General features: G+C 28.1%; 1 protein-coding gene across 1 annotated transcript in view; it reads right to left on the bottom strand.

Annotated features, from left to right (window-relative positions):
* Window positions 1–14,886, bottom strand: part of LOC100198292 (cAMP-dependent protein kinase catalytic subunit alpha) — a 39,921-nt gene that overhangs the window by 3,052 nt on the left and 21,983 nt on the right. Inside the window, exons 6-8 of the mRNA XM_065801121.1 lie at window positions 13,038–13,086; window positions 12,860–12,955; window positions 6,654–6,776 (exon numbers count right to left, since the gene is read on the bottom strand). Of these exons, the coding sequence (XP_065657193.1) occupies window positions 6,654–6,776; window positions 12,860–12,955; window positions 13,038–13,086 (268 nt within the window). The remainder of the gene's footprint in view (window positions 1–6,653; window positions 6,777–12,859; window positions 12,956–13,037; window positions 13,087–14,886) is intronic.

Genomic DNA, 14,886 nt, shown 5'->3' with positions numbered 1-14,886 from the left:
AATAATATAATGCAAATGCAATAAATGTAACAGTTTAACATGAAATATTGAAATTCCTTATAACTCAATCATTTCAAAGTTCACAATTATTAAAATTTTAAAAAAGGAGATAAAAGGACTACTTACTATACCAAATATCAACTTTTCTGAAGCATAATCATTGTGTTCTTTTCTGAAGCTGTTTTGCATAATCATTGTGTTCTTTTCTGAAGCTGTTTTGCATAATCATTGTGTTCTTTTCTGAAGCTGTTTTGCATAATCATTGTGTTCTTTTCTGAAGCTGTTTTGCATAATCATTGTGTTCTTTTCTGAAGCTGTTTTGCATAATCATTGTGTTCTTTTCTGAAGCTGTTTTGCATAATCATTGTGTTCTTTTCTGAAGCTGTTTTGCATAATCATTGTGTTCTTTTCTGAAGCTGTTTTGCATAATCATTGTGTTCTAAATGACGCCTGTATCACTTCCATACTTGATAGTGATAGTGGTGAGCACTTTCTCCAGCCTGCTTGGCATATACACCAAGCCCAAACTGACTATGCTGAAGAAAAGGAACAAGATGACATACTAAAATATGAACTTTCCAGCTAATATTTAATTGGTAGTTAAACTTTTCCAGAAGATGAAGCTGCAGATTTTTGAAAGCTTTTTTAAAATCTGAAACTGATTCAGCAATAATTCTCCAATAAACATGCAATAAACAGCAATAATTCTCCAATAAACCTTTTGTTTTAATAATTGAAAACTTTCTAAGACAGCTAACTACAGGTTGGAGAAATATCATATTTGGTAATATAGAGGCTGCACTTAGAAGGTTAACTTCTAAATTATCAAATTTATTTAAGTCTCTGTGAATTGTTACCATCCAAACCAGTTCTGTGGTAACCTCTAAAGATTATATAACTCGACTTGAGCCATGAATCTTCTGAGTTTTTGTCTGTTAATTCGAGATATTTTCTAAATCCAATCATTTAATTTTGATGTTTCACCCCTGTTCAATGCATATAAATTTGTTTTGCAAGAATTACAAATGTTTTTTGGACTCTTTTTCTACATCATTTTCCCTCCAAAATAAATTTTGAATATGAAGTTGTACTGTGGGAATTACTTTAATAAGTTTATGTGATCCTTTTCCAAAGGAAATAAAGCAGCATGCACAAATTAGACATTTTTCCTCAGCCGTTTTGACGAAAAATGTAAGTTTTATATGATCGCTTTTAACCATAATAATAATTATTATTTTTATCTGTATTGCAACATTTTGTAACAACTTGAATAGATGATGTAATCATAAAATGACACAACTTATTTTAGACATTTTAATTAATTAAATCTAAAATTTCTATGTTTAAAAGTTAGTTTAGATTTTAAAATACTTTATTTAAACCAATAATTGTAAATAAACAAAAAAATTTAGAGCAAACCAAAATTTACCCTGGCAGTATCAGTGAATGCACAGTGAATGATGTTAAATAAAAGCACAGTGAATGATGATTAATAAAAGAGAAACCGCTGCAAAGTTGATATTATTTTAAAATAAAAGGAGTTGTCTGTTTTTTACTGACATGTTGCCATTATGCAATATCGGAATATATATTTGTATATATAACATATTAGTTTGGAAGATTTTTAAAATTTGCAAAAAAAACAAAAGATTTGTTTAAAAATTATTTTTTATATTCAAAATTGTGAGTATTAAAATTATATGCATAGGTAATTTATTTCTTAAACCACTAAATTTGTTTTAGTCATAATTTGTCGTTATTTTAGCAATAAATTAAATTATCATTTATGGGAAAAACTAATAAATTAAAAACAGAAAAACATGCTCATATTGGTATTTTGCATGAAAAAGGATTTGACACTGACTGTTATTGCTGCACATTTTAATGTAACACATAGGTATATCACAAATTTTTTTAGTCATCATTTCAAAATATTGGAACAATATTTTGAAATGATGACTAAAAAAGCAAACCCAAACTATATGACCAAAAATGACTACTCAAAAGGCCGCATTCATCTTTATGCAAAAGCGTATCCATTTTCCAGTGCTGAAATTTCATCTATAAAAAACCCACAGGTTTGCATCAAGTGTGATAATTAAAAGAAGTTTGTGCAAACAATTTTATTTAAAGAGCCATGTTCCAGCAAAAAAACTTTGCCTTTCTCAAAAAATAAATAAATAAATAAATAGACACTACAGCCTTTTGTCAGGAATACATACCTCCCAATCTTCTGCTGGTCAGCAGAAGATTGGGAGGCTGTAATATTTAGTGACGAATTACTAATTGAACAACTTGGTTGTCTTTCTACTAGGGTTAGACACCTACCTTGCCAACAATACAACCCCCAATATTTGTTTTTAATATTTGACTGTTAAATATTGCTCCAAAATCATGATATGCAATTACCGTCAATCAAAAAAATGGCTTATGGAACTTGCATTCTAATACTACAATAAATAGCCACATTTTCCTTGGAATACTTCAAGAAAAACTTAAAAAATTCTTGAAGATCACAAATACCTATATAAAATAATGAAAAATTGTATCATTTGTGAGGCTGTTATGTTGGCATTGGATGAGGGTTCAAACCCTACTAATGGATAATTTTTTCAATGATTTGTTTGCTATATAGACATTAAAAAACATCAAAGTTTCAAATTTTTAAATAATTAAGTTTCCAATTAATTAGGCTTGGATTAAATAACTTTAAAACTTCGATTTTTTCTAAACTCTTTGTAGTGAATCACTTTTAAATTGAAATAAAAACATTAATTTTATGCTTTTATTTTTTTGGTTTATTTTTTACTCAATTTTTCATTTGTCAAGATTTTTTTTTTTCAGTTTAGTTTTGTGTTTTTATTTCTCTTTCCAGTTTATAATTTGTTTATTTTTTATTTTAATTTAAGTTTACATTTGCTTATTCAGCACATTTTTTAAATGCTAACTTAAAACATGCTAGGGGCAGCAGCCAAGTCATTAAAACAAAATTTTATATGCATGGTCAAATAAGTCATGCGACCGCACTCTCACACACAAAAGCCTTCTCCTGGAAGGCTTTTGTGCATGTGTGTGTGTTTGTGTGTATATATATACACACACATTGATTTTCTGTTTTTAACATCATCTTTAGCCCTTTGTAGATAATTGCTATCATATTGAACATGTTGTTTTTTTCAATATGTGTGTGGCATGATCGAAACAAAAAGTTAGGTTAGTTTTGAAGTTTACGACAATTATATTCATATTACCCCAAACTTTTAAATAAGTAATAACAAAACAAATAATATATCTCAGTAGCTCAAATTAAAATTAAAGTATTTATATGTAATGTATACATACCTAAATTAGATAAAAATATCTTAATGAAATAACAAATAACAACGCTTTGATGCTATTGTTTTTATGTCACTGACGTTTGTACATAACCTATATTTTTAGAAGAGTCTTGTTTTTTTATGCTACAGTTTTTTTATATGCCTGAATACATAATAACTAATTTTTATACAGGAAATATAACTTATACCCAAATTACCTCACTATACCCAAATTACCCTGACAGAACCTAAACAACAGAAAATTTATTTTTGTTTTTGAATTTTTAAGTAGAAATATTTTTGAGATATGAACTATTTTCTTTAATTTTTTGCTTTAAGATTTAGAACAAATATATATTTTAATAGAGAACAAAAATTAGCTAATTAAAAATTTAAGTAACAAAGTTATATAAGGTTCATTAGTTTAAAAAAAAAAGGAAAATATTTATATTTTTCTTAACCTAAAATAAAAATATTTGCATCTGCATTTTGGAAATCAAATGTATTTGACCTGTCATCAAAGATGATCCATCTTTGATGACAGTTTTTGAACAGGTTGATATTTCCTTCCCAAAACTGAGGTTTTGGGAAGGAAATATCAACCTGTAAAGGAAACAGCAATAAAATTTGTTTACAATTATTTAACTTTTTTCATTTTCTAAAAGTTAAAGTGACCATTTTGCAAGCAGAAGACTTAATGCTGTGTTCTAGTACTGTGCAAACCTAAATAAACAGTAGTAGACAAGTCTTTAATCAACTATGGTTTTAGGCAGTCTATCAAAAAACTAATTTATTTCATGATAGTTTAATTTAATAATTTATTTCATAATAATTTGATTTAAAATTTCATGACATTTAATTGCAGTAGTTAATGGGTAAAATAAAATGAAGCAAACAAAACTTGTCAAGATTTTTTTTGCTTTTTATATTTATATAAAGCAAACAAAGTTATTACTAGATTACCTTATATAAAAGTTTTAATCTCCTTTATCAGGATACTGTCATCAGATATAAGTTTATTATATCTAAAAGTTTGATTAAAAATAATGTTTATTTTTGGTTGCAAAAGGGAGTTCAATTTATTGTGTAAAAAAATACATTTTATCTGTAGATATTCTATAAATAGTAGTTCTCACACCACCTACATTATAAATGATAAGATCCATAAAGTTAATAATGGACTAAGATTATTTAAAAATAAATTTGATGAAATGATGCATATTATTCATAAAAGGTTAAGAATATTTTGTGTAAGATTTTCTCTGAGGAAAAAAACCATATAGTAATACATGTTTATAAATGTTTCTTTTTTACATGTGTTTAAAGAGTTTAACTTGAAAAGTTTAAGAGTTGAAGTTTGTTTTGTTTGAAGAAAAAAATAAAGCTAAGTAAAATATTATTAAAAGTTTAAAAATAAAACTAACACTTCTTAACTTTATTAATGTATATTTAACAATTTTGATAAATAAACAGCAAGAAACAACAAAATTTAAAATATTGTTTTTTCAAAAAAACTTTTGTATGATAAAAAATATAGAGTAAAACCGGGTCAAACCACACACCATATCAAACCACACACCGTATCATTCCGCACAATGATCGAAATTATCAAATAAAAACTAAACAGATACGGCTATGAAAAAAATAAAAACAGATTCAAATACAGAACTATCTTCTCTATTCAAATTGATAAAATTATATGTCGATTCAACTGCATTTTTTTCTTTTTATATACAACTTTAACGAGGAGTCAAAATTTTTAAATATTTTTTATTGTTGTGAACAAAATAGCGCTTGAACCAAACTTGTTGGAAATTTAATTTTAATTCTGATAGTATAATTTTTATGCAGCTAGAACAAAAAGCCTGGTAAAGACTGGTTGTATGCCTTTATGAAAAGATGGCCAAAAGAAATTTCAACAAGAAAGGTGGATAACTTAGCATCTAAAAGAGCCGCTTCTTGCACGCCAGAAACAAGTGATCATTATTTTGAATGCATCGCCAAGCAATATTAACAGACTGGTATAACTTCTGGGTCGCATATTCGGAATTGTGATGAAACAGGTTTTTTGGGTGATCAAGGCAAAGCAACTGTAGTGTGTCGATAAAGGACAAGACATGCATTTAAACTTACTGGCAAAAATGAAAAAATTCATTATACTGTAAACAATTGCTGCAATGCTGATGGACATTTTGCACCACCATTTGTGATATATAAAGCCAAAAGAAACTTTCATCCTGACTGGGCAAAAGGTAGTCCAGTTGGCACCAGATATTCAATTTCAAAATCAGGTTGGATGGAGCATGATACGTTTATTGAATGGCTGAAAGAAGTATTCATACCCGAAACTGAGCAAATTGGTGGTATTCATATTTTCATAGATATAACTAACATAGCATACAACTCACATAGGTTTGGAAGTGGTACTGCTGTGCAAAAAACACAATATAATCTTGATTTGTTTACTAGAGCATTCTTTGCATACTCTACAACTATTGGATAGAGGTGTCTATTGTCATGTCAAACAAGCATGGAAAGAAATTCTTACAAAGTATAACAAAGACTCAAAATGTAAGAATTTAGATAAACAAAATTTTCCACTGTTGTTTAAACTGCTGTACGAGAGTGGTATATGTTTTACAGAGACTCTCTATGCCAAGTACTCAAATGCCTGAACATAACAATGTTGAGCAACCTCAGCAAAACAATAATGAAGAACAAGTACCAGCAGCCAAACGATTGAAAGTTGCAAAATGTAAAAAGTGTAGAGTACAGTTACACACAGAAATGCTGCAACACAAAAATTCGATGTGTCAGGAACGGTTGTGCAAAGAAACATGTTTATCAAAGAAATATCTAGTTGGAACTAAATTTTTGTTGTTGCAAAAAATGTAAAAACTTTAATATAGTTTCTTAAATATAAGTTGTGTTAAATAAAATAAGAAAAAAGTTAAAATTTAAAAATTTCGACATTTTTTCAAGTGTGCGGTTTTATCAGAATGTTGCCGAAAACCGCACAATTTTTTTTTCTTTACATTTATTATTTTTAATAATTTTTTTTTTTTAAACATACATTTATATTATCTTATGTAGTTTTTTATTACCTATCTAATAAAAACAAAATGAAAAATAAAAAATGAAAAATAAAAAAGTTATTTAGTTAGATAAGTCTGCAGTTTAATCCAGTTTTACTCTTTTAAATTTGTAATCACAGAGTAATCATGAGAACTTTTGAAGGACACATAATAAACTCATTAAACTGTTAACAAGCTGAAAATATCTTAAAAACCTTTTTGATAGATAAGGTTTAAAATTATTATAACACAAAATCTTTACCTTTCCAGAAACAATTTTTTCATAAATTTGAATAGGTTGGTCAGCAAAGAAAGGAGGATAACCAGCAGCCATTTCATAAATAAGAACACCAAGAGCCCACCAATCTACTGCTCTATTATAACCCTAATTAAAGTAAACATTGTTTATTTAAATTTCATGCAACTCAAGAATGCTCTCTTTTTCTCTACACACACACACACACATTTTTTTTTTTTTTTTGTCAATTCACCTCCCCAAAGCCCAGAAGGCCACTACAGACGAGGAGGCTACTTAATTGTGGTTATAACCCTCTCTCAACTCTATAACTCCAAAACACGAAACTTGACAAACAAGGTCGCTGCGCGGAGAAACAAGTTGAGTGCGGTACTACCAGGGACGTGGTGGGGATCGAACTTGGAACCTCTCGCTTATGAAGCGAGTGCTCTACCACTACACCACTACCAAATTCAACAAATATATATGTATATATATATAAATACACAAACATATACATATATATGTATATATATATATGTGTGTGTGTATATATATATATATATATATATATATATATATATATATATATATATATATATATATATAGAACTCTTATATGTTGTCCGAAAGTTTTTTCCATATTCTGTTGACAAAAAGTAAAAATTAAAAAGCATAAAATAAAAATAAAAACACTTTATTAAAAAAAAATCATTTTATTAAAAAAAACAAAAATAAAAACATTGTTTATATTGTTAAAAACATTTAGAATGTTTTTAAAAACATTCTGGTCAATTAAATTTGCGTTTTTGTGATTTTTTTATTTAACAATTAATTTGTAATTAAATTAATGGTTTTTACTTTCGTCCAACACGCAAATGTTGGACGAAAGTCAAAAGTAATTAAAAGTGATGTATATGTTGGCATAAGAATCACTTTTTTCCTTCCGTGCTTCCCAAACGCAACAAACTATATATATATATATATATATATATATATATATATATATATATATATATATATATATATATATATATATATATATATATATATATATATTGTGTATATGTATAGATCTATAGTTTGTTGTCTTTGGGAAGAGCGGAAGGAAAAAAGTCATTCTTACGCCAACACACTTTTAATTACTTTTGACTTTCGTCCAACATTTGCGTGTTGGACGAAAGTAAAACCATTAATTTAATTACAAATAAATCGTTTTTTAAAAAAACCACAAAAACGCAAATTTAATTGACCAGAATGTTTTAAAAACATTCTGAATGTTTTTAACAATTTAAGCAATGTTTTTATTTTTATTTTTTTTAATAAAATGTTTTTATTTTTAATTTTTTTAATAAAATGTTTTTATTTTTATTTTTTTTTACTGTAAATCATGCGCGGAGTGTTGCTACATCGACTATCTTATAGCCTGACTCGCAAGGGAGTGCTGCTACATCGACTGACAAATAGCCTGACTCGCAAGGGAGTGCTGCTACATCGACTGAGGGTTTGGTTGGGGCAGGCAGTCTATCAATTAATAAAAAAAAATAATTCCGGTCTTGCATTTTAATTTTTACTTTTTGTCAACAAAATATAGAAAAAACTTTCGGACAACATCTACGGGTTGTATATATATATATGTATATATATATATATATATATATATATATAAAATATATATATGTATAAATATAAAATATATATATGTAAATATATAAAAAATATATCTATAATAAATATATACATATGTATATATAAAATATATATATATATATATAAAATATATATATATATATATATATATATATATATATATATATATATATATATATATATATATATATATATATATATGTATATATATTAGGGTGATGACTTTTATACAACCTCATTTCCCTGTATCTTAATTTGATGAGCTTTCAATTAAGATTAAATAAAATATTACATTCAAGGCGATTTGATAAAAAAACTTCACGTACAAAATGATTTTAAGAATTTTATTTATTAGCTTTTTGGCCAAATTTTTGAAGTTACTGTAAGCAGATACAAAATTGAACACAAGCCGTAGAGTCACATGCATACAACATTATATAAGATCATCAAACGCACAAGGAAGTCAAATATTCACAATAATGTCATTAGAGAGGATGAATCTCAGTGATAATGTCATTAGAGAGGATGAATCTCAGTGATAAGTTGTCCTTGTTGCGGCAGGAGTCGTGCAATTCTTGCATAACTTTGATGGCACGCTCGCAGCACTGGTTGCTTCGGGCAATGTTGATTGGAGAGTCATCTGTTTTCTAGTGGATTTTCAAGCAATTGAGAGCTTTTGGGTAGTCATTCAGAGCTTCAGATAGTTCTTCAAAATCTTCAATGCAGAACAACTGACTGCTGAACCAATGGTCAGCCCATAAGTCAGAAATATATAAACAGATTTTACGCAACCTGATCTGGTTTTCTGGCATCAGAATAAACGCAAGAAGGGCTAAAATGGAACGAGTTTCAGCGTGCATTGCTGATGTTTGGGATCTGTTTTAACTTCACAAAGGGGATCTCATTCCTCTCAGTTAAGTGGCGGAAGACACGAGTGAGGTGGTCAAGAATCTTTATGTCATCTCTCCAGCCGCCTGTTTGCTTAATCTCAGTTTTACAGTTGCTGAAGGCTGCTTTCAATTTATCGTAATTGCTCATTAAATCCTGCGCAAAGAAATACTCGATGTTTGGTGATTTAGTTGACCCATGGAGCTCATCGTCCATGACAACGTGGTCTAGCACATGGTGCTTGCAACTGATGAACTTGGGATTGGGGTCACCTTTCTTTTCGAACATTTACTGCAGCCGAACAACAACGCCTGTCTTCTTGCTGGTATTCATGTTTGTTGTGTCAGCAACAATCGTCACAACTGATCCCCACAGGTTGAACTCTTCTAACACATCTTGGAGTTCTTCAGCAATTGTTTTAGCTTTCCCATCTTTCAATTTTACCGCAGTCAACTTAATTTCTTTAGATTCATTTTTGACAACCACAGCCTGATATTCAAAGCCCTCAATGTGTTTGCCACCAAAGTGTATCCTCCACTTCTCCAGATGAAGCATGCTCACCAAGTGTTTCTTCACCTGAGGAGCTCTCATGTAGATAACCTTGTGGATTACTGAATGACATGGGTTGGGATTTCAATGCCCTCACCAGAAAGCTGGCGGCACACCACTGCTGTTCTGTGGGACAACAGCTTTGAGCATGTAACAAAATGTCTTGCAAAGCCTGTTGGGTTATGCTTCCTTTTGCTCATTGATGCTGCATTGTCATCCTCCCAAGGACTGTCTGTACTATTCTCGGATGAGTCTGTGCTACTTTCGAAACAATCAGGTAGTGCTAAGCAGGTAAGTGTAGACACAGTCGCTTCCACTGCCCTCTTTCGCTTGGATGGGTGGATGGTATTGGGACTAGCAGGTTTGCCAGTCGAATATTTGTAGATGTTCTCATCCTCTTTACACAACCATTCGCCTTTCATCTTGGTCATGTCAAACAGTTCATTCAATGAATCAAAGTTTTGTTTTTTTCTGCTCGTAGTCTTTCAGAAGTTTTGCTAGTTTTGAAAAAATGGATTGATCAGATACATGCAGGAGGTTCAACTTTTTGCTCCATAGGTCTTTAAGCTCAATTAAAGCCATTAAACGGATCCTCTCTCTTCGTTTTTTGGCAGTGGATTCAAGAAATTTGAAGCGTCCAATGACGTGGTTTTTCAGGGGCATGCAACTCTGTTCGTGTAAAGGGTGCTTCATAAATTGCCACGTTGCCTCTTCTTGATGGGGCTTGAAACTGGACTAAGTTCTTTGTCCAGGTTTCCTTGTTCTTCTCTGTGTTAGAAGAGCTCTTCTTGAATGACATGTTGTCTTCTACTCAGCAAATGAAATAGAAAAGGCCTTAACGTCAATATTAATTATATAACAAATTAAAGAAACTGTTATTAACTTTTCAATTGAATTGCTATTGTTAATATATTTTATTTCAAAAGAAGCAAATAACAATTATAGAAAATGAAAAAGGCAGACACTAATAAAATATTATATGCTCAATTATAATTTGCAAAAGAGTTAAATGTAACTTACCAAATAATACAAGGATCTCTTTATAATTAAACTATAGAGAATGCGCAATAATTAAAATAAGGCAATAATAATGTTGACACCAAATTAAGATAATTAAAACTCAACTACCTGCTTTAAACACCTCGCTTATTTACCAGTTTAACTGACGGGGCACAGCGTTATACGGTGTTCTGGAAAATTCTATACATTTCTCTGCTACATAAATTATTCCAATAAGTTTAAGTCAGTTTCATCACTCATGTTATATACAATATATATATATATATATATATATATATATATATATATATATATATATATATATATATATATATATATATATATATACAGTATACATTAATACAATTACATAAAATGCTAAAATGCCTAAATAAATAACATTTCAAAGTGGTTTGTGCGTGACCTTTTTCAATATTTTAATGGAATAAACGTCATATTAGTCATTAATAGGCAAAGTTCATTCATTCGTGCTACAGGAAATAGTTTGAGAAAAAAATTAAAAATTCATCACACTAATATATATATATATATATATATATATATATATATATATATATATATATATATATATATAGTTCTATAGTTTGTTGGCTTTAGGAAGAGCGGAAGGAAAAAAGTGATTCTTACGCCAACACATACGTCACTTTTAATTACTTTTGACTTTCGTCCAACATTTCCGTGTTGGACGAAAGTAAAAACCATTAATTTAATTACAAATTAATCGTTTTTTAAAAAAACCACAAAAACGCAAATTTAATTGACCAGAATGTTTTTAAAAACATTCTGAATGTTTTTATAACATTTTGAATGTTTTTAACAATATAAACAATGTTTTTATTTTTATTTTTTTTAATAAAATGTTTTTATTTTTATTTTTTTTAATAAAGTGTTTTTTTTTTTATTTTTTTTACTGTAAATCATGCGCGGAGTGTTGCTACATCGACTATATTATAGCCTGACTCGCAAGGGAGTGCTGCTACATCGACTGACAAATAGCCTGACTCGCAAGGGAGTGCTGCTACATCGACTGACAAATAGCCTGACTCGCAAGGGAGTGCTGCTACATCGACTGACAAATAGCCTGACCCGCAAGGGAGTGCTGCTACATCGACTGAGGGTTTGGTTGGGGCAGGCAGTCTATCATTATTAAAAAAAATAAATTCCGGTCTTGCATTTTAATTTTTACTTTTTGTTAACAAAATATCGAAAAAACTTTCGGACAACATCTAAGGGTTCTATATATATATATAATATATATATATATTATATACAATATATATAATATATATATATATATATATATTATATATAATATATATAATATATATATATATATATATATTATATATAATATATATAATATATATATATATATATACAATATTTATATTATCAAACCTCGGAGTTAGGGTCTCTGCATTCGGCAATGCCAACCTAACTACTGACCAAAAAGTGTTTGAGATCAGAAAAAAATTGCCAACCTTGTTTCTATGTTTTATTGTAACCCCTTTGTGTCTTTTTTTTTTGCTGACCTTATGTCGACCTTTAACAGTTTGAGGTTGGTAATTTATTGTTATGCCGACCTCATTTTTCCTAATTCTGAGGTTTGTATATATAAACAATTTTTAAATGTATTCTACAAAATAGAGTGCTCTTAAAAAAAAAGAGCAATAATAAATTAGTAGAAAATCACTTAACAAAAATTTTTGATTTAACACTGTGTTTCATCAATAAATAATCATCAGATTTCTTTATTAATGAAATACAGTTTTAAATGAAAAATTTTTGTTTAGTAAAAACTTTTGTACGTACATACATACATAAACACAAATTTAAAATTAGTTTTTAAAACTTCTTTTAAACTACAAATACCTATGAATATTCTGGTAAAATTATTTAATACTGGAAAAACATTTAGAAAAACAAGTTTGAGAAGAGTATAAAAACTATTAATAAAAATATGAAAACCATTAAAAATAAGAAATAGAAGTTAAATGAAAAGAAGTAACAGCCATATAAGTTATAAAAAATCTTTGCAACCAACATAGACTTGCATTTAAAAAATATATAAAAAATTAATATATTTAAAAAAAAAAAAAAACAAGACAAAAACTGAAATAAAGAACCTTGCTTAGAATAATTTCAGGAGCAAGATACTCTGGAGTTCCACAAAGAGTCCATGTTCTTCCTTTAACTCGTTTACCAAATCCAAAATCAGTAACCTATATTTAGATACAAAAGTATAATAAAACTTTAAACTAGTTTTTTTCAAAAATCGTAGATCTTAAATAAAGTAAAAAAAACCTTTAAATATCCTTTATCGTCGATCAGTAAATTTTCTGGTTTCAAATCTCTATAAACAAAAATATATATAAAACAAAAATATATATTTGAGTACCACTACAAAACACATATCAATATTATTTAGCTGATTTTGTTAAATATAATGCATGTCTATTTAATTAACTTTAAACATGTTTATTTAATCAATTCAAAAATCTAACATATAATTTTAACTGGTGAATAAAAAAATTAGACTAACTTTCAAAAACTTTTATGTGATGTCTGGATGCTGATTGATTTTAGTGTTATTAATTCTATTTGTTGTATTTCATATTGACACTGTGTGTTAATGTTCCAGTAATTCCAGTAAATTAGAATTCAGTAATTCTAATAGTAAATTTAGTAAATTATTTCTTCTTTATTATTTATTTTTTGATTAAGTATAGAGCTAAAGATAATTTATGTTGATATTGTGCATGATGATGTGGATGTTGTGCATGATGATGTTGATGTTGTACATGATGATGTTGATGCTGTACATGATGATATATATATATATTTAATATTTTTTAATTGAATTGTTTCAACTCAACACATAAATAAAAAAAAAAAGGTTAGCAGTAAAATATATTTTAAAGTTAACTCAAATTACTCAAAAAGCTGTTAAATCAAATAAGTGCACAACATTTTGTTCATAACTTTTGAGAAAAAAATATTTTGAATAAAAAAATTGAAAATAATAGTTTGACATGAACAGAACAGACTGCACACTTAATAGGCAAATATATACAAATCAAATTGTTTATGCATTGGTTTCAATAGATTTTTAGTGAAGAAATTTTATTTCAAGCTACTACACTTTAAATGTATATTTCAAAAAGTTTTTTAGACACTACATTTTAAAATATACAAATGAAGACAAAGTATAGTTTGATGGTTGTAAAGACATGTAATATTTAATACAAAAAGCAAGGAGAACAAGTTTACAATTACAGATGGAAAATTGACAAATGTCTAACTGATTTACACAGCACTGTCTTCAAATAGAAAAGAACCAAGAGAATATATTCAATCAACATCTGTCTTTAATCATACAAAAAAGGGTTAAAAAATCAAGATTTTTTAGTAAATAAAAATAAAATACAACTTAATGTAAGAGTAATATATGGCTGGAATTTAGGTGCATATTGTACCTTTTTACATCATTGTGTACATTGTGTTGGCCTGTAAAACTAACAACAAACTGATGCTATAATATATATATATATATATATATATATATATATATATATATATATATATATATATATATATATATATATATATATACACACACACACACACAGTGGTGTACACTGGATTTTTAGATGTTTGAGTTTTGACACTTACAGGCATTGTGCAAATAAATTATTGAACATGCATATATTTATGTAACTTATTTTTGCACTCAGAGAGTTAAGTAACTTTTTAAATTTTTATTTAATTTTATAAATTTTATTTAATTTAATAAGTTATATATAAGTTTATATTGCACGATTATTTTATTCACTTATTATGTTACTGACATATAATATAATCTGCTTAATGAAGTTTTTAAGCATAGTGCATTAGAAAAAGTTAATCCATGAATAAGCTTCAAAAAGGCATTTTCCCACATGTTACAGCCCAGAATATAAATAATATAATATTTACAGCTAATAGGGCTTAGTGTATATCTTAACCTGCTTCTCCATGGCTAACTATATGTTGTATGTTTAAGAACAAAAGCATTATTTTTTTCAAAGTTAATAAACATTAAACTTAAGGTACCATACTCAGTCTTCTCCGTTTAGCCAGCGCTTTCGCACTCAAGTCTTTTTGCGCTTGCCCA

Source organism: Hydra vulgaris, chromosome 07, assembly GCF_038396675.1.
Source record: "Hydra vulgaris chromosome 07, alternate assembly HydraT2T_AEP".
In the NCBI taxonomy this organism is placed as follows: domain Eukaryota; kingdom Metazoa; phylum Cnidaria; class Hydrozoa; order Anthoathecata; family Hydridae; genus Hydra; species Hydra vulgaris.
The sequence above is the reverse complement of the archived record's forward strand: the minus strand, read 5'-3'. Positions and strand labels throughout refer to the sequence as shown.